General features: G+C 46.5%; 1 protein-coding gene across 1 annotated transcript; it reads right to left on the bottom strand.

The window, feature by feature from the left end:
* Positions 1-171: 171 nt before the first annotated feature.
* Positions 172-19,126, bottom strand: LOC128412043 (zinc finger protein 883-like). The gene is made up of 5 exons (XM_053384871.1): positions 18,651-19,126; positions 10,572-10,653; positions 10,214-10,296; positions 7,153-7,279; positions 172-1,972 (listed from the first exon to the last, which is right to left on the bottom strand). The coding sequence occupies exons 1-5, from the start codon at positions 19,050-19,052 to the stop codon at positions 552-554; spliced, it is 2,115 nt and encodes a 704-aa protein (XP_053240846.1). The 5' UTR covers positions 19,053-19,126; the 3' UTR covers positions 172-551.
* Between the last annotated feature and the right edge of the window lie 1,050 nt (positions 19,127-20,176).

Genomic DNA, 20,176 nt, shown 5'->3' with positions numbered 1-20,176 from the left:
TGTAACTCCATCCAAAAAAAGGGGAAGAGAGATTTCTCTGGCTTTTCTTGTTTTTGAGAAAGCCATGCTTTTATCCTGTATGTTTCTGTTGTGAAATCTTCAGATGAAAGGCACATAAATATTAAAAATGATAAAAAATAAGGATATTGACAGGCTGAAACATGTGCAAAGGAAGGTGATTTATGTATTTATTTAATTTGTCTACCACCCAACCCAGTGGTGCCAACTTGCATAAAATATTGGAGGAAGGGGCCAAGTAAGGCCCTCCTTGCACAATCAATCACATGACGCATGCAGGGCATTGGAATGGCAATGCCTATCAACTGGGGGGTGGCCCCCTCAAATATATCATTGGGGGGCAAAAACCCCTTGGCCTCTAGTTGTTGACTCCTGTTCCCACATGTCTCAGGACAGTTACAACATAAAAACACAATATAAAAACACAAAATACACATCTGTAACTCAACTCCCCACCACATTTTAAAAGGGCCTTAGATGTCAATCAGCCAAAGGCCTGGTTAACAAGGTGCGGATTTGCCTGGCTCCTAAAGCTATAGAATGAAGGGTTTCTCCCCTGTATGAATTCTTTGATGAGAAGTGAGATGGCCTCTCTGACTGAAGCTCTTTCCACATTCCACGCACTGATACGGTTTCTCCCCTGTATGAATTCTTAGATGGGAAGTGAGAGAGGAGCTCTGACTGAAGCTCTTTCCACATTCCCCACACTGATAGGGTTTCTCACCTGTATGACTTCTCTGATGGTAAGTGAGATGGGAGCTCCAACTGAAGCTCCTTCCACATTCCACACACTGATAGGGTTTCTCCCCTGTATGAAGTTTCTGATGCTTAGTGAGATCAGAGCTCACCCAGAAGCTCTTTTCACATTCCCCACACTGATAGGGTTTCTGTCCTGTACGAATTCTCTGATGGGAAGTGAGACTGGAGCTTGTAATGAATTTCTTTCCACATTCCCCACACTGATAGGGTTTCTCCCCTGTATGAATTCTCTGATGGGTAGTGAGACTGGAGCTTGTAATGAATTTCTTTCCACATTCCCCACACTGATAGGGTTTCTCTCCTGTATGAATTCTCTGATGGGAAGTGAGACTGGAGCTTGTAATGAATTTCTTTCCACATTCCCCACACTGATAGGGTTTCTCCCCTGTATGAATTCTCTGATGGGAAGTGAGATCCGAGCTCTTCCTGAAGCTCTTTCCACATTCCCCACACTGATAGGGTTTCTCCCCTGTATGAATTCTCTGATGCGAAGTGAGATCCGAGCTCTTCCTGAAGCTCTTTCCACATTCCCCACACTGATAGGGTTTCTCTCCTGTATGAATTCTCTGATGCTTAGTGAGACTGGAGCTTGTAATGAATTTCTTTCCACATTCCCCACACTGATAGGGTTTCTCCCCTGTATGAATTCTTTGATGGGAATTCAGACTTTGGCTGTGACTGAAGCTCTTTCCACATTCCATGCACTGATAGGGTTTCTCCCCTGTATGAATTCTTTGATGGGAATTCAGACTTTGGCTGTGACTGAAGCTCTTTCCACATTCCCCACACTGATAGGGCTTCTCCCCTGTATGAATTCTTTGATGGGAAGTGAGATCATGGCTGTGACTGAAGCTCTTTCCACATTCCACACACTGATAGGGTTTCTCCCCTGTATGAATTCTCTGATGGTTAGTGAGATGGGAGCTCCGACTGAAGCTCTTTCCACATTCCACACACTGATAGGGTTTCTCACCTGTATGAATTCTCTGATGGTAAGTGAGATGGGAGCTCCAACTAAAGCTCTTCCCACATTCCATGCACTGATAGGGTTTGTCTCCTGTATGAATTCTCTGATGCTTAGTGAGATTGGAGCTCTGAGTGCAGCTGTCTCCACACTCCAAATTTTTGCATGGCTTCTCCTCTCTGGTGATTTTGTCGTGTTCACCTTTGTTCTCGATTTCCAATTCATCACAATCTGCAATGGAGACAAAAAGAGATTATAGCCTCAGGAACAAATGAAAAAGAACTGAAGGAAGTTGGGTGTGTGTTCATTACCTTTGTGTTTTGTCATTAACCAACATATTTCTTATTAGATTCTGATGGGTTGTTGAATGTTGCTTTCTTTGATATACTGTAGTGGTAAAATTGTGAAAGCCTTTTAGAAAAAAGTGCATTTCAGATGTTTGATGGCTCATAACACCACTTCTTTTGGAGTACAGTGGATGCTCGGGTTGCAAACATGATCCGTGTGGGAGACATGTTCCCAATCCGCAGCGTTCGCAACCTGCAGTGTTGCATCTGCGCATGCGTGGTCATAATTTGGTGGGTTCTGCGCATGTGCGAGCACTGAAACCTGGAAGTAAACCATTCCGGTACTTTCAGGTTCGGCTCAGTGCGCAACCTGAAAACACGTAACCTAAAGTGACTGTAACCCGAGGTATGACTGTAATACCATAATATTATATAGCAATGGAAAGATAATTTAATCAAGAATGTAGTGCAACAAAGTTTGTTCAATTTTCTGTATTCTATCAAAGGTTATAGACCTATGACCAGAAAAGGGAAGCACAACTTGCTTAGGTTGACGTTTGTCAGTGTATTATGTGATTGCTATCAATTTGGTTGGTAGTTACCCAGAAAGAGATGTAAAATCTGTTGAGGGGGCTCAGAACTTACAGGGTTAAGAGTTCTGAGTGATGACGCCTCACATTCTGAGGGCGGGCAGAGAACACGGAAGGGGCGTGGATTTCTGTGTGTGCTTCCAGTCTGTGTGTTACGCTCCATGGAGAAAGGAGCAACATGAGCTGCGTCTCACCGGGAAGATTTACGATGTGTTGATCTGTACAGCAATAAAGACTTTAAGATAAGGAGAGCTGCGTGTCAGCCTGAGTTATTGCTACCACACGACGGAACGTCTGCTTCTGCTTCTGCCGTGTTTACTCTGCTGGAGTCAAAGGTCCCGGGGGGAAGACCAGAGCTGCGCAGAGGAAGCGCGCCGGACCCCCTGGTCGAACCTTGACCCCCCCCGCATAGGTTATGGGAGACCAGCAATAAAGATAAGCAACGTTCGTGCGTGTGAGGAGGCTGCAGCCGGAGGCCAGCCGATGAGGAGGCCAGCTAAGGAGTAGCTGGTGCCAGCCAAGTTCGCTGGGAGGATCTGATCTGCCGGACCGGGAGGTACCTGTAAGTAAGCTGGGCCCCCGGGGAGAGATGGCAGACAGCCAGAAGTCGTCAATCCCTTTTGATAAGGTGGACGGGAGCAAGCCCTGGGCCGGGAGAAGGCAGGCACTGAAGATAGCAGTGGAAGCCAGGCTGGAGGGGGCTGAGAATTGCTCTGAGGAAGCACCATGCCCAGGAGGGGCTGGTGGATGCCCAAGAAGCCCAGAGGGACGCCCAGAGGGGGCTGGAAGTCCAAGAGGGGCTGAGGAAAGCCCAGAAGGCCCAGAGGGGGCTGGGACTGTGTTGGAGGGCTGCCGGAATGCCCCTACATATGAGCTGCATGCTGTAAAGCTGCTGGAAGCTGGGAAGAGGAAAGCAGAGGCTAGCTGTTCCTCTGGAGGCTGTGCACCCAGGTTTGGTGGTGCAGGCCAGAAAGGCCATTCCAAGAGTCTTGAGAGTGCCCAGGCTGTTTGGCAGGAGCTGAGAGGGGTTTGCAGAGAAACCACAGCAGAAGCCAAAAGCCATTTTCCCAACGGCAGGAAAGCCTCGAGGAGGATTGCTGCTGGAGAGGTTGGGAGGGCAGAGAAGACCAAAGGCACTAGGCGATGTTTTGTTTGTGCCTCGGCTGAGCACCTGCGCCGTAGCTGTCCACAGAGAGCGAGAGAGCCAAGGCAGAATGCGCCCAAGGTCGTTTCCCATGGGAACCAGCCCGGGAGAAGAGGCCAGCGTGGAAAGTCCCAGGGTCGGCCGGAAGGGGAGGACAGCGTTTTTCAACTGTCTGCTTCGATGGCGGTTTTGGACAACACCACCTGCAGCGAGAGCTCCAAGGTCAAGTCAGTTGCTAAGGCAACAAAGAAGGACAACTCCAGTGGGGGGAGGGTCCTACGTTGGGTTGTTGACTCAGCTGCGAATGCCCATTTGGTAACAGCGCCACCTGATGGACAAATGTGGAACTGCAAGGCTGTTTCAACTGAGAAAACTGTTAGATTTGCTACAGGTGCACAGGGCCGTGTAACCCATATTTCTAACTTGTTTGTCTCTTTTTTACAGGCTGAATTGAAGGTTCATGTTCTCCCTGAGATAAAGCATTGCTTGCTGTCTGTACCTTCTCTTTTACAGGAGGGATATTCTGTGAGTTTTGAAAAAGATGTTTGTACAATTTCCAGAGGTGGGAGGCAGCTCGTAAGTGTTGAGAGAAATCAGAACAACCTCTTTGTTCTGGAATCACCTCTCGAGGGTGAGGGGAAAGCCACTGACCAAACTCATGTGTCGTGTGCTTGCGTGTGGCACAAGAGGATGTCACATGGGTCCTGTGAGGACGTCCAGATGTTATCAGAGTGCACCAAAGGTTGCAAGGTAAAAGAATGTGGTAAACCTTTGAATTGCAGGGCTTGCAGGAAAGCCAGGAACAAGGGGTTTAATGATCCCAGTGAAGAGAGAGTCACCACAAAGCCTTTTGAGCTTATGCATGCAGACCTTGTAGGTATGCCACAGCCAAGTCTGGGCAAGGCCAAGTGGCTGATGGTGCTGTCAGATGATTTTAGCAGGAACTCCTGGGCTTTCACGCTGAAAGCTAAGGAGGAAGCAGCGCAACTGATCAAAGATTGGGTTGCGGAGGTGGAGCTGAGGTTCTCCACCAAGGTGCATGGTTTCCAGTTTGACCGTGGTTCTGAGGTCACTGGGCCTGCTCTAAAGGGTTTCTTTCGCCAGAGGGGGATACGTCACAAGGTGACTTCTCCTCAGAAGAGTGGCGTGGCAGAGCTGAGGAGTAAAGCTCTGGTCCGAGCATCCGAGATTCTACTGGATGACTCTGGTTTGCCTCACAGTTTTTGGGGGGAGGCGGTAAAAACGGCCAATTTCACGATGAACAGGTGCTACAACGCAGTGGTAGGTGACACCCCGTATTTCCTGCTTCATCGGCAGAAGCCGCTTGTGCATTTCTTTCGCACTTTTGGTTGCAGGGCCATGGTGCCTGTACCAAAGTGGTTGCAGCAAGAAGGTGGTCCAAAGAACCAGGAAATGATCTTCTGTGGGTATGAACCCGCGACCAAGGGGTGGAGATTCGCATACCCAGAAGGTGATCAGACCAAGCTTCTGGTCAGTAAACAGGCTGAGTTCTTTGAGCAGGATGGCTGGGCAAAGCCCAAAGTGCGCTCTGACGTTCACTCAGATTGTCTGTCCGACTCTGAGGAGGAAAGAGAGCCAGAGCCTGAACCTGCTGGTGGAGACCAGGTCCCTGAACAGAGTAGGGCGTCTCCACAGGTTGTGAAGGGAGTGTCCAAGAGTGAGCCCTCATCTCCTGTGCGCATAATGGAGAAAGCTCACAGACGTGTCAAGTCAGAGGGGGAGTCTTCTGATGAGGAAGACGCACAAGCTGGCCCCAGTGGGTCAGGAGGAGCACCCCAGTTTGTGCCCAGGCGGTCTTCAAGGGCAACAAAGGGAATTCCACCTGCGAGGTTTCAGGTCACCAATGCGTGGGTTGGTTTCGCACAGTGCGAACCTGAGGTTTGTGAGGTTCAACAGGTGCCTAACAACGGTGCCAGGAAGGGGCGGAAGGCAATGGGGAAGGTGTTGAACACTCAGAGGTCCCCTCAGAACGTGATTCGAGAGGGGGTGTTGAGGGGGCTCAGAACTTACAGGGTTAAGAGTTCTGAGTGATGACGCCTCACATTCTGAGGGCGGGCAGAGAACATGGAAGGGGCGTGGATTTCTGTGTGTGCTTCCAGTCTGTGTGTTACGCTCCATGGAGAAAGGAGCAACATGAGCTGCGTCTCACCGGGAAGATTTACGATGTGTTGATCTGTACAGCAATAAAGACTTTAAGATAAGGAGAGCTGCGTGTCAGCCTGAGTTATTGCTACCACACGACGGAACGTCTGCTTCTGCTTCTGCCGTGTTTACTCTGCTGGAGTCAAAGGTCCCGGGGGGAAGACCAGAGCTGCGCAGAGGAAGCGCGCCGGACCCCCTGGTCAAACTTGACCCCCCCCCGCATAAAATCGTACTATTAAGTGAACAAGGCTACAGGTATGAAGAAATTAGAAGAAAGATTGGGGGAAACTTAACCAAAGCTGGTCTATATTTTTGAAGAGGTATAAGAGACTCAGTCACTCCAAAATCAGACTGGTAAAGGCAGGAAAAGGTGCACAACAGCAAGTGATGATCAAAGAATGGAGAGACTGTGTCTGCATGACAGAAGAAAATCATTACATTCTTCATTAAAGTATTTTTCCATTGATATATAGTTTTATGCTATTACTCCCCAAAAAGTGGTGTTATGAGGTATCCAAGCTCTGAAATGCACTTTCTCCAAAAGGTTTCCACAATTTTGGCCACTAGTGTAAGTTGTTCATTTTAAAGTTAATGTACTTTTTATATGGGGACAGATTGTTATGATTCATGTTTCTGGTTTATATAAGTGTTGGAAGCCCCCCAGAGCAGCTGGGGCAACCCAGCCAGATGGGCAGAGTAAAAATAAAAATTACTATTATTATTATTATTATTATTATTATTATTATTATTATTATTATTATCACTGCTACTACTACCTGAGATTGAATAAGCCTGGCTCTTCTCTGGGATGGATTTTGTTTGGCCCAGTCATGGCATCCCCTCCATCTCCAATGTCAGTCGTCTCTCTGGTCAACCCAAGACTGACAGCAGCAAAAACAAAAACAGAAAACTTGACAGAAGCTACTTATCTTTCCGCACAACTCTGAAGCTAAATAAAAAAATTTCTTTCCAGTAGCACCTTAGAGACCAACTGAGTTTGTTATTAGTATGAATTTTCGTGTGCATGCACACTTCTTCAGATACCCAAAAAACAAACAAACGGGAATTTGCTGGAATACAGAAAAAACTGGAATTTGCTGTTCAAGGTTTATTGTGGGGGTGTTAGGTTCCCAGGTGTTGGAGCTCTGTGGAAATGTATGAGCTTTGTTACATAGAGGTATTTTTTGAATTTCCAGGCAGATAGGACAATCCCACAGGGAGCCTTACCAAGAGAGGTCACGATCCCACGATTCTCCTCCATGACGTCCTTATGCAGAGCTCTCTGGTCAGGATCCAGCAACGCCCACTCCTCGTCCGTGAAACAAACAGCGACATCTTCAAAGCACACTGGGCCCTAAAAGAAAAAGGAAATGTCCTCCTCTGAGACAGCAGAAATATGATCTGCTACACAATGCTCTGTTCTTTCCTTTCTCTTAATTGCTGTGTTGTTTCAATAGGATTGCTTTCAATAGGATTGACACTTTGACACGCATTCTGGAAACGTATGTCTAGATGCTTGGTTCTGGCCTTCAACTGCCCAGATTCTGCCAACTTCAGACAGGGTTGATTGTCTTCCCAAACAGTGATGGGCAGGCAACAATCCCCATAGATCTCTTGCACCAGGCATCTATAGAACTCCAGTTCCTTGCACAATTCCGACAGTGCAATGAACTCAGCCTCAGTAGAGGACAGCGCAATGAGACTTTGCTTCTGGGACTTCCACCCAGCTAGAGATTCCCCAAACTTTATTACCATCCCAGATACGGACTTCCTATCATCCAGATTCGCCCTGTCGCTATCTGCCCAGCAAGTAAGCGCCGTCTCACCTGCAGCTGACAGCTTGAGACTGAAGTCCTTGGTATCCTGCAGGTAATGCAGCACCCGCCTGATACCATGCCAGGCATTTACACTGGGCTTTGACGCTTCCCTACTGAGCAGATTGGTAGCAAAAGCAATGTCCGGCCTGCTCCATTGGGACAGATCCAACAGACTACCCAGAGCGGACTGGAAGAGCTCAGCATTCTCGCACTCAACGCGTTCTGCTAGCCAACTGTCTTTCACATAGCTTTTCTTCATGGGTGCCCTAACCCCAGACATTCTGAACTTCTCAAGCAACTGCTCAATCTTGCCGTTCTAACTGAGCAAGAAGCTTCCATCTTCAGTCCTGTCTATCTGAACAGCTAAGTAGATCCTTACTGCACCCAGGTTCTTGAGCTGAAACCGTTTTCCAAGCTCTTTGGCAAACTTCTGCACCTGTTTGTTTGCCCCTGAGATGTGAATGATGTCATCAACAAAGATCAACAACATTTCCTGTGACTCCTGACCCTTTAAGGTACAGGCAGCTGTCAGCAAGACTCTTCCTGAAACCTAGCTTCTCTAAGGCTTCATTCAGGTACAATTTTCAATTTCTGGCCGATTGCTTTAAGCCATAAATGGACTTGTGAAACTTCCATACAGTATTCGGCTCATTGCCCTCAAACGCTGGAGGAGGAAGCATGTACAGATCCTCCTGGAGGTCTGAGTTCAAACAGGCCACATCCACATCAAAGTAATGCACCTGAAAACCTCTTTGTGCAGCAATGGCTAAGAGCATGTGCAGAGTTTCACTTCTGGAAGTGGGAGCATATACCTCAGTATAATGCAGCCCCTTTTGCTGTGTGAACCCTCTGGCTACTGGCCTAGCCTGTTGCTGTGGGTTTAAGACGTTAAACCCAGCGGCTGCTCATGGCCTGTTTGCCCACTGGCAACGTTGTGAGGGAGAACACACCTAGAGACTCCATTGAGCTCATCTCCTTCTGCATTGCCTCATGCCATTTCCTGGCTTCTTCCTAAGGCAGTTTCTGAACATCCTCAAAACTCTCGGGTTCACACTGTGCCATGCCAACCCACACACTGAGCTGAACGTCTCAACCCAGTTTCAGGTACCCCCTCAGACCCACTAGGACCAGCTAGAACGTCCTTGGCCTCCGAGAGCTCCCCCTCTGACTTACTGCGCCATTTAGACTTCTCAGCTGAACCTGTGGGTGAGGAAGGAGCACTTCTATGCTCAAGCTTCACAGCTTGAGGAAAAGTTCTTCCCTTTTCCTGCTCTGGGTCAGGACTCTGTGCCTCAGCAGCAGGTTCAACCTCTACCTCTTCCTCATCAGCAGAGTCAAGCAGACTCTCTGAAAGAACATCAGGGTTCCCATGTATGCGTGTCCATCCATTCTACTCCATTCTACTGATTGCCTGTTGGATAGGCAAATCTCCACCCCGTGGTTCCTGACTCATACCCACAGAAAATCATCTTTTGGGACCTAGGGCCACCCTTTCTGTGCTTGGCCTTTGGGACAAGGACCCAGGCCTCACAGCCTGAGTACAGCTGGGTTAAAGTGGTTCTGTTATGTCTTCTGTCAAGGTCATGTTGACTATAAGATGAGGCCAGAAGGAGCCTGGGTTTCTCTCTCTCTCTCTCTCTCTCTCTCTCTCTCTCTCTCTCTCTCTCTCTCTCTTCCTTCTGGTGTTCTGTACATAGCATGCTGAGTGTTGAGGTTTAAACTTATTATAAGTTGTGGGAAATGTCAGTTAAGTCTGCTGCAACTGGATTTCTTATGGACAGGGCCAATCCTGAAGGTTTTGGATTTGGGACCATTATGCTCATTTGTCTTCAGTAGCAGTAAAGCTCTGCTGGGTGAAATATAATTGCCTGGGTCTATTTTTGGGAATCCTGCAACATGTTTAGGTTTTACTCTGCTAACTATAAATTGGAGTTCTGCCTGGATCAATACTGAGAAGGCCCCTAGCTCCCCACAGCTTTCCAAGCCCCCTCCTCTCTGGGGTTTCTGGCAAGCGATCCAACAGTGCGCCAGTGTGCAGCCTGCCTTTGCTCCTCCATTGTCAGAAGTCTCCGGGCTCTGAGAGACAAGCGGGGGGGGGGGTGGCTTCTGGCAGAAGGAGAGGGAGCCCCCGGTGGCTCCTCCTTCTCCTGACTCTCCTCTGCCTCTCGACCTTCCTCCTCCCACTCATCTCCTTCCTCTTCTGCCTCCGATTCTGGACTCCATTCTGCCTCAGAGTCTCCCAGCTCACTAAGCCCTGTTACCCTTTCAGCTTCTGACACCTCCTCTTCCCAGGCTTCTCCCTCTTCCCCCTCTGACCGCTCATCCTTCATCCACCTCCACTCCTTGGACTCTGAGACATCTTCCCTTCCTGGCTCCCCGGCTGCTTCCTCCCACCATTCCTCTGTGCCCAACCAGTCCATGACATTGCTCCATCCCTCGGCCTCTGTCCCCACAAGGCAGCTTCCTCTGACCTGATCTGGTTCCACAGCTGCTGCTTCCCTTCTGCCCCCATGAAAAGATGGATCAGGAGGTCTTGCTGGCATCGTTCTGTCTCCTGAAAGAGAAAACAGGTAAGCAGGATGCCAGGCGTGCCCATGTCTCTCACAGGTGAAACAGGGCATCTCTATCTACAGACGGGCCTTTCAGAAAGCCTTACCTGCTGAGTGCATTTGGACATTTGTGCCCATTTCATATGTTAGTCATGCAGAAATACATCTCTCCTCCTCTAGACCCTTCCTCCCAACTCCCCCCCCAAAAAAAAACTTGATGAAAAGAACCCAGAGACCAACAGAATGAGACCAAATGGAGAAAAACCGCCTTCCTCCTTACCCGGTGGCCTCTCTCTGGTGTCCAACGGAGGCCTCTCTGCCTCACAGGAATCCAGGTCCATTTCCTCAAAACGATCCTTTTCCTGAAAGAGCAACAAGGATTCAAAAGAGAAAATGAAGGACAAGAAATAGCAGAAAGAAAATGGAAAAGTAAAAATCTTTAAGGGTGTGAGATCTCATTCCATGGATGCCTTCCCAGAAAAAGGATGGGCCATCAGGAGAGCATTATGGGATGTTCTCCATCCTCCTTGGAGCCCCTAATAATAATAATATTTTTTTATTTGTACCCCACCCTCCCTGGCCGGAGCCAATCTTTTGGCGGCTAACATCATAAATCTAACACAGTATACAAAGAACATAAGAACAGGCAATCGATTAATTAAAATACTTCTTAAAATTAGTTCAAAACAAATTAAAATCTGGACAGACGGCAGTCCACTGGTATAATAATAATAATAATTTATTATTTATACCCCGCCCATCTGGCTGGGTTTCCCCAGCCACTCTGGGCGGCTTCCAAAAGAATATTAAAATACTCTGATACATCAAACATTAAAAACTTCCCCAAACAGGGCTGCCTTCAGATGTCCTCTAAAAGTCTGGTAGTTGTTGTTCTCTTTGACATCTGGTGGGAGGGCGTTCCACAGGGAGGGCGCCACTACCGAGAAGGCCCTCTGCCTGGTTCCCTGTAGCTTTGCTTCTCGCAATGAGGGAACCGCCAGAAGGCCCTTGGAGCTGGACCTCAGAGTCCGGGTAGAAAGATGGGGGTGGAGACGCTCCTTCAGGTATACTGGACCGAGGCCGTTTAGGGCTTTATTTTTTAAAAAAAATAATATTTTTTAAAGTTTCAAAAAAGTTACAAAAATGAAAAAAGAAAGAAAAGAAACAAAAAATACAAAATACAGAAAAATAAAAACAATTAAAAACAAGTTGGTCTTTCCATGTCTTGTCTTTCATTTACTTGTTTCCCTGACCTCCTCACACCTCCCTTTTTTGTATTCTAGTTCAATTAGTTATTTCGGCAAATCCTTTCCATTTTTGCTTTTATCTTAATAATTTATCTTAATATATTGTAACTTTACATTCTCACCTATTAACAATCCATTTTTACATACCCCTTTGTAACATTACTGCTAAAACCACATAACTTCATTCCAGCATCCTTCTAACGTTCCTTAATTTTACAGTGTTTCCGTAGATAGTCTTTAAATTTCTTCCAATCTTCTTCTACCGACTCTTCTCCCTGGTCTCAGATTCTGCCAGTCATTTCCGCCAGTTCCATGTACTCCATCACCTTCATCTGCCATTCTTCCCGGGTGGGTAGATCTTGTGTCTTCCAATACTTTGCGATAAGTATTCTTGCTGCTGTTGTAGCATACATAAAAAAAGTTCTATCCTTCTTTAACACCAATTGGCCGACCATGCCCAGGAGAAAGGCCTCTGGTTTCTTCAGGAAGGTATATTTAAATACCTTTTTCATTTCATTATAAATCATCTCCCAGAAAGCCTTAATCCTTGGGCACGTCCACCAAAGGTGAAAGAATGTACCTTCAGTTTCTTTACATTTCCAGCATTTATTATCAGGCAAATAATGTATTTTTGCAAGCTTGACTGGTGTCATGTACCACCTGTATATCATTTTCATAATATTCTCTCTTAAGGCATTACATGCCGTAAATTTCATACCTGTGGTCCATAACTGTTCCCAGTCAGCCAACATAATGCTATGTCCAACATCTTGTGCCCATTTAATCATAGCAGATTTCACCGTTTCATCCTGAGTGTTCCATTTCAACAGCAAGTTATACATTCTTGATAAAATCTTAGTTTTGGGGTCTAACACTTCTGTTTCCAATTTTGATTTTTCCACCTGGAAGCCAATTTTCTTGTCCAAATTGTAAGACTCCATTATTTGATAATAATGAAGCCAATCTCACACTTTGTCTTTTAGTTTCTCAAAGATCTGCAATTTCAATTTGTCTCCTTCTTATTCCAAAATTTCAAAATATTTCAGCCATTTGGCCTTCATATTGAGCTTTTTCTGAGCCTTCGCTTCCATCGGTGACAACCACCTTGGGGTTTTATTTTCAAGTAGGTCTTTATATCTTGTCCAGACATTAAACAATGCTTTCCTGACAATATGATTTTAAACGCTTTATGTGCTTTGACCTTATCATACCACAAATATGCATGCCACCCAAATACATTATTGAAACCTTCTAAGTCCAAAATGTCTGTGTTCTCAAGAAGCAGCCATTCTTTCAGCCAGCAAAATGCAGCTGATTCATAGTAACGTTTAAGGTCTGGCAGGGCAAATCCACCTAGAGGATTGGCACCTAAGATCCGAAAAGTAGAGATCTGCCCTAAAACGTGCTCCGACCATAATGCCGTGAAAATGGAGATGAAACTAACACCAACTGGTTCCTTCAGATGGAGGATGAATGACACCTTGTTTAGAGATCAAGAGGTTATTAAGAAGGCCCAGAAAACTTTGAGAGACTACTTTGAGATAAATTTGAACACAACCATTGAAAAAAGAGTAATCTGGGACGCAAGTAAAGCAGTTATGAGGGGGTTTCTGATTCAACAGAATTCAATAAAAAAGAGAGCTCAAAATGAGAAAAAAGAAAAAATCTTGGAAAAAATAATAGAGGGCGAGAAGAAATTGAGAGCGAAACCTAACTCACAAGAGATTCTGAGAGACATAAAGTTATATCAAGTGCAATATATGAAGATGACGAGTCAGGAAATTGAATGGAAAATTAAACAAATGAGACAAATAACTTTTGAATCGGCTAATAAATGTGGGAAATTGTTAGCTTGGCAGATGAAAAAAAGACAAAAGCTTAACACTATTACTAATTTGGAAGTGGAAGGAAAGAACATTCAGAATCCAGTAGAAATTAGGAAATGTTTCCAGAGGTACCGTATTTTTCGCTCGATAACACGCACCTGACCATAACACGCACATAGTTTTTAGAGGAGGAAAACAAGGAAAAAAATTCTGAATGAAGCAGTGGATGTATCATTTTTGTGCTTCATGCTGTGGCCACAGACATGTGATTTGACGGTGAGTTTGGGGTAGCCCAATGCAAAAATCCTGAGAATCCATGTGGATCTGTGCTTTGTAACCACGTTTTTGCACCATTGCAGCCCCAGGCAACAGTGGGTGCGTGATTTTTTTGGTGCAGGCTGTAGCCATGGATATGCTATGTGATCTGATGGTGAATTTGGGGTGACCCTATGCAAAGATCCTGAGGATCCATGTGGATCTGTGCTTTGTAACTACGTTTTAAGTGAGGAGGGAAGGAAAAAGATAGAATGGACAAGGAGCACCGAGAGGGGTGTGCGGAGAAGCAGCTGGCTAAGAATACAGGAGAGGGGTTTTACCGGAGGGAGGAAAGGAAGGCAAAAGTTCCCCCACCCACCCACCCACCCAAGCCAGCCAGCCAGCCAGCTCTCTCTCTCTTTCTCTCCCCCCACCTGCGTGTTGCCTGCGAGTCCCTAGACGCAGCAGCACTGGAGCACGGAGAGGAATTACGGTAGAAGGAAGGACGCGCTGCTTTCCCCTCTGCTTGCCTGGAGGGGAGGGGTTTTCTCTGCTCTTTGTTCCGTTTGAGCAAACACAGTAATGAAACAGAAGCGGGTGGGCAGTAAGACCCTGAGGCAGAATGCAGGAAAGCAACAGCTTTCTCTCTCGGGAGGAGAGAGATAAACTGGTAAAATAAGGGGGCTGGGTTAAAGCTAAAGGGAAAACCTCAAAGATCCCCCAAGAACAAGGCAGGGGTTCAGGGCTCCCAAAGCCGAGCTGCAGCCTTAGAAGGGAAAAATGGGGCTTTCGGAGGTGGTTTTTACTGCCCTGCTGCTTCCAATTTTTTAAAAGGCAAATTGCAGGAGAAGATGCAGCAGTCAGTCTCTCTCTCACTCCCTCCAAGCACCCACGCTAGCGAACAAACACACAGGCAACCACACACTCACAAAGCACACACACTAGCAAACACACAGTCGCGCTGCAGAGTGGCCAAACCTCCTAGCAAGCACTTCCCTGGCTTCTGCTGACCGCAACGAAGACGTCCCTCGAAGAAAATGTGTGGTGCACTTGGGCCAGTCGGCTCCAGGGACCACACACTTGCTCAATAACACGCATAGACATTTCCCCTTACTTTTTAGGAGAAAAAATCTGTGTGTTATAGAGGGAAAAATACGGTACTTTAAACAGCTATATACACAAGGGCCTCAGAAGGAGTTTGATATAGACCAATTTTTGAAAACAAATGGATTACAAAAAATCTCTCAAGAAAACAAGACAATGCTGAACTATAAAATTACAGAACAGGAGGTAGAAGGTGCCATTCAGAATATGCAGTTGGGCAAATCTCCAGGGCCGGATGGCTTAACCTCAAAATACTACAGAATTTTGAAGGACTGGATAATTAAACCACTAAAGGAGGTTTGTAATGAAATCTTGGAGGGGAAAAAAGCACCAGAGTCGTGGAAAGAAGCATATATTACACTTATACCGAAAACTGAGTCTGAAAAGACACAACTTAAGAACTACCGCCCCATATCCCTACTTAATGTGGATTACAAAATTTTTGCTGATATTTTGGCCAAAAGACTAAAAAAAGTATTAGTGGAAGAGATTCACAAGGACCAAGCTGGCTTTCTCCCAGGCAGACATTTGTCTGATAATACAAGGAATATAATTAACATCTTGGAGAAGTTGCAAGTGGACATTAACACTAAAGCAGTTTTAATTTTTGTGGATGCGGAGAAAGCCTTTGACAATATTTCTTGGAGCTTCATGAAGAAAAATCTTCAGGGGATGGGGGTTGGTCAAGGGTTTGAAAATGGTATAAGTGCAATTTATTCGGAACAAAAGGCCAAACTAATAGTTAACAACGTGGTGACAGAGGAATTTAAGATAGAGAAAGGGACACGACAAGGCTGCCCAATTTCCCCATTACTTTTTATTTCGGTCCTGGAGGTTCTGCTAAATATGATTAGAAGGGACCGTTTGATTCAAGGTATAAAAGTCGGAGCTAAACAATATAAATTGAAAGCTTTTGCAGATGATTTAGTACTGACATTACAGGAGCCAGAATCTAGTACCAAAAGAGTACTAGAAATGATTGAAGAATTTGGTCATGTGGCAGGGTTTAAGTTGAACAAATCAAAAACTAAAGTTCTTGAGAAAAATTTAACACCAATTGAGAAAGAGAGGTTTCAGAATGAGACAGGTTTAACATTGGTTAAGAAAGTGAAATACCTGGGGATTAACATGACAGCTAAAAATGGGAATTTATTTAAGGACAACTATGAAAAATGCTGGTTAGAAGTGAAAAAGGACCTAGAAATATGGTCAAATTTGAAGCTTTCCTTGTTGGGTTGAATTGCGGCTATAAAGATGAATGTATTGCCAAGAATGTTATTTTTGTTTCAATCACTACAAGTCTTGGACAAAATGGACTGTTTCAAGAAGTGGCAGAGAGATATTTCTAGATTTGTCTGGCAGGGCAAGAAGCCCAGAATAAAATTTAAAATATTAACTGATGCAAAGGAAAGAGGTGGATTTGCCCTGCCAGACCTTAAACTTTATTATGAATCAGCAGCATTCTGCTGGTTAAAAGAGTGGCTGCTTCTTGAGAACACAGACATTTTGGATTTAGAAGGTTTTAATAATGTTTTTGGGTGGCATGCATATTTGTGGTATGACAAGGTTAAAGCACATAAAGCATTTAAAAACCATATTGTCAGGAAAGCATTGTTTAATGTCTGGATAAGGTATAAAGACTTACTTGAGAACAAAACCCCAAGGTGGTTATCACCGATGGAAGCAAAGGCTCAGAAAAAGCTCAATATGGAGGCCAAGTGGCCGAAATATTGGGAAATTTTGGAGCAAGAAGGAGACATATTGAAACTGCAGAGTTTTGAGAAATTAAAAGACAAAGTGCGAGACTGGCTTCACTATTATCAAATAAGAGAGGTTTATAATTTGGATAAAAAAATTGGCTTCCAGGTGGAAAAATCAAAATTAGAAATAGAACTGTTAGATCCCAAAACTAACATACTTTCAAGAATGTATAACTTGCTGTTAAAATGGAACACTCAGGATGAAACGGTTAAATCTGCTATGATTAAATGGGCACAGGACTTTGGACATAACATTATGTTTGCTGACTGGGAACAGTTGTGGACCACAGGTATGAAATTTACGGCATGCAATGCCTTAAGAGAGAATATTATGAAAATGATTTACAGGTGGTACATGACACCAGTCAAGCTTGCAAAAATCTATCATTTGCCCGATAATAAATGTTGGAAATGTAAAGAAACTGAAGGTACATTCTTTCACCTTTGGTGGACGTGCCCAAAGATTAAGGCTTTCTGGAAGATGATCTATAATGAAATGAAAAAGGTATTTAAATATACCTTCCCGAAGAAATCAGAGGCCTTTCTCCTGGGCATAGTCGGTCAATTGGTGCCAAAGAAGGATAGAACTTTCTTTATGTATGCAACAACAGCAGCAAGAATATTCATTGCAAAGCACCCGATGTAGCAGGTGGTTCCGCTAAATTGCAGACCACCTGAAAAAGTCTCCTGCTGCTGTTTTCTGCAGATGCAATAGAGGCGGTGAAGAAAGTCTTCTTCGCCGTCGCTGCCGCCACTTGGTAGGCTCGACATTGAGCTCTAACCTGTGTCCGGTCAGCTTCAGAATGAGTCATCCGCCACCGGCGCTCTAGCCGTCTCAACGATTGTTTCATTGCCCTCAGATCCATGGAAAACCACGGGCTGTCCAGGCTCCATGCAATCGGAGAAGGCGCTTTGGAGCCAAACAGTCAATAGCCCTGGTTAACTCCACATTCCAGCAGGCCACCAGGGAATCAGCTGAAAGGCCATCAACATGGGATAAAGCATCCCCTGCCGCTCTCTGGAAACCATTTGGATCCATCAAGGGGCGGACCATCTGAATCGGTCCCACCTCCCTGCAGAGGGGATGGGTCGCGGAGAAGTCCAGTTGCACCAGGAAGTGATCTCACCATGGCACTTCTTTCGTTTTGCTTTTACTTAGTGTCAGATCACCAATATCCATAGAGGTAAACACCAGGTCCAAGGCATGTCCACGGCTATGGGTTGGGCCAGACTTATTCAGGGACAGCCCCATGGAGGCCATGCTTTCCACAAAGTTCCAAGCGGCCTCTTGTTAGGTCGTGTCGGCATGGATGTTAAAATCCCCTAGGACGACCAAACTAGGTGTCTCCAGGATAACATCCGCCACGACCTGAAGCAGCTCGGGCAGGGAATCCTTGGTGCAGCGGGGAGGTCAGTACACCAAAAGGAATCCTGTACTCTATTGCCCAACTTCCAGAACATGCACTCGGAGAACTGGGTCTTCCCAATAGGACGCCTGGTGCAAACAAATGACTTCCTAAAAATCACTGCAACCCCCCCTCCCCACCCACATGACCTGGGTTGCTGTGCGTAAGAGAAACCTGGTGGACAAGCAGCGGCAAGGACAGGCCCATCTGCTTCATCCAACCAAGTCTCTGTTACACATGCCAGGGCAAATCCTCCATCCATGATCAAGTCAAGTAAAATTGAGAGTGGTTAAAACCTCAGTGCCTAGGACTTGCCGATCGCATGGTCGGCGGTTCGAATCCCCGCGGCGGAGTGCGCGACCCGGAAGTGTCTGCGGACAGCGCTGGCTCCCGGCCTATAGAGTGAGATGAGCGCACAACCCTAGAGTCTGGCAAGACTGGCCCGAAGGGGCAGGGGTACCTTTACCTTTACCTTTAATATTCGCTATGGCCAACTACTGTTACCACCGGCCTTATAAAGGAGGTGTGAGCGGGCTAGGAAGCCTCTTTATTGCTTATTCTTATACTGAAAGAAAAGAATCAGACTGAACCCTGAACCCTGAAGGCCTGGCGGAACAGCTCTGTCTTGCATGCTCTGAGGAAAGATGTCAAATCCCGCAGTGCCCTGGTCTCTTGTGAGAGAGCCTTCCACCAGGACGGAGCCACATCCGAAAAGGCCCTGGCTCTGGTCAAGATACTATCCAGAGGAAAGTCTCTCTCACCTGCTTTCTCTCCTCTGCCTGACTCAGGAGGAAACCTTCGGCCAGGGCCACTGCCTGGGAACTGGTCTCCGCTCCACAGTCCCTCACCCAGCTCTCCATCTCCGGAGGAAGGACAGCCAGGAACTGCTCCAAGATCACCAGGTCCAGCATCTTAGCTTTCGTGTGCCTTTCTGGCTTCAGCCACTGATGGTCAAGGTGGTAGAGTCGTCTGCAAACCTCTCGGGGTCCTTTGGCCTCCTGGCAGCAGAACTGCCTCACCTGCTGGCTCTGCACCTCTGAGCGGAGGGTGTCCTCCTCACCCAGGATCTTCAGCACAGAGTTTTCCCAGAATCCCCCAGTGCTTCCAGTTTGGTTGGCATGGCCTCTTCCTTCTTCAGGGCCAGCTGGGTCTTGCTCATCCATCTGTGCTCTCAGGAAGCGTCTGAGAGATCAGAAGGTACCCTTTGGTCTTCTGCCAAGTTCTGTCCGTCTGAATGAGAAGCTCTAGCAAATCCTACAAAGCAAATACATTGTTCTGTTACAGAATTTGTAGGTCAGGAGATCCCGGAACAAGCATGGATGAGTCTTGCCAGGAATCAGGACTGGACGGCACCAGAGCCCGAACCATGAGATACCTTTTTGGAAAGAAAGAGGAGGAGGAAGGGGAGAAGAAGTAAGTCTCCAGCCCTCTAGCAATGCAGAATGTGGAGGCAACTGAAGGGGTTTCTGGGAGATGAATTAGCCTGGTTGCTCCTGCCTTGCAGTCAATGCATGAAGTCAGAACTGACTGACAAGGGAGTCATTTGTATCTTGTGGAAAATGGATGCCTGGCTCTATAATAATAATAATAATAATTTATTATTTATACCCCGCCCATCTGGCTGGGCCTCCCCAGCCACTCTGGGCGGCTTCCATAAAAACCAAAAATACAGTAAAATATCACACGTTAAAAACTTCCCTGAACAGGGCTGCCTTAAGATGTCTTCTGAATGTCAGGTAGTTGTTTATCTCTTTGACATCTGCTGGGAGTGTGTTCCACAGGGCGGGCGCCACTACCGAGAAGGCCCTCTGCCTGGTTCCCTGTAGCTTTGCTTCTCGCAATGAGGGAACCGCCAGAAGGCCCTCGGAGCTGGACCTCAGCGTCTGGGCAGAACGATGGGGGTGGAGACGCTCCTTCAGGTATACTGGACCGAGGCCGTTTAGGGCTTTAAAGGTCAGCACCAACACTTTGAATCGTGCTCGGAGCACAATTCTAGTGGGGGTCCTCACCTGGGGGTCCTCAGGAGTTGCTCTCCCCCCACCCCCACTTCTGGGCACATTTCTCCCCTGCTTCTGTCTCCTTTTCTTGCACTTGGACTCTCTGCCGCTCTCAAGACAGACACCTGGGGTGGGGTCCCTTTTTCTTTGCTCTGAGGGCCAGGAATGTATCTAGTCAACGCCCTGAGGGCCAAGCGGGTGGGGCCAAATACATCTCCCTTGAAATATAGGCAGGCAATTTATTATGATTATTCTCTTAGATGGCTTAACACACGCAGGGCCATTGATGC

This window comes from Podarcis raffonei, chromosome 4 (assembly GCF_027172205.1).
Source record: "Podarcis raffonei isolate rPodRaf1 chromosome 4, rPodRaf1.pri, whole genome shotgun sequence".
Classification (NCBI taxonomy): domain Eukaryota; kingdom Metazoa; phylum Chordata; class Lepidosauria; order Squamata; family Lacertidae; genus Podarcis; species Podarcis raffonei.
The sequence above is the reverse complement of the archived record's forward strand: the minus strand, read 5'-3'. Positions and strand labels throughout refer to the sequence as shown.

Coding starts and splice junctions, on each gene's coding strand:
- LOC128412043 (XM_053384871.1), bottom strand. CDS start 19,052: ATGGATGAGCAAGACCCAGCTGGCCCTGAAGAAGGAAGAGGCCATGCC. Junction 10,297..10,571: donor CACCAGAGAGAGGCCACCGG/GTAAGGAGGAAG, acceptor TTTCTCTTTCAG/GAGACAGAACGATGCCAGCA. Junction 7,280..10,213: donor CAGCTGTGGAACCAGATCAG/GTCAGAGGAAGC, acceptor TTTTTCTTTTAG/GGCCCAGTGTGCTTTGAAGA.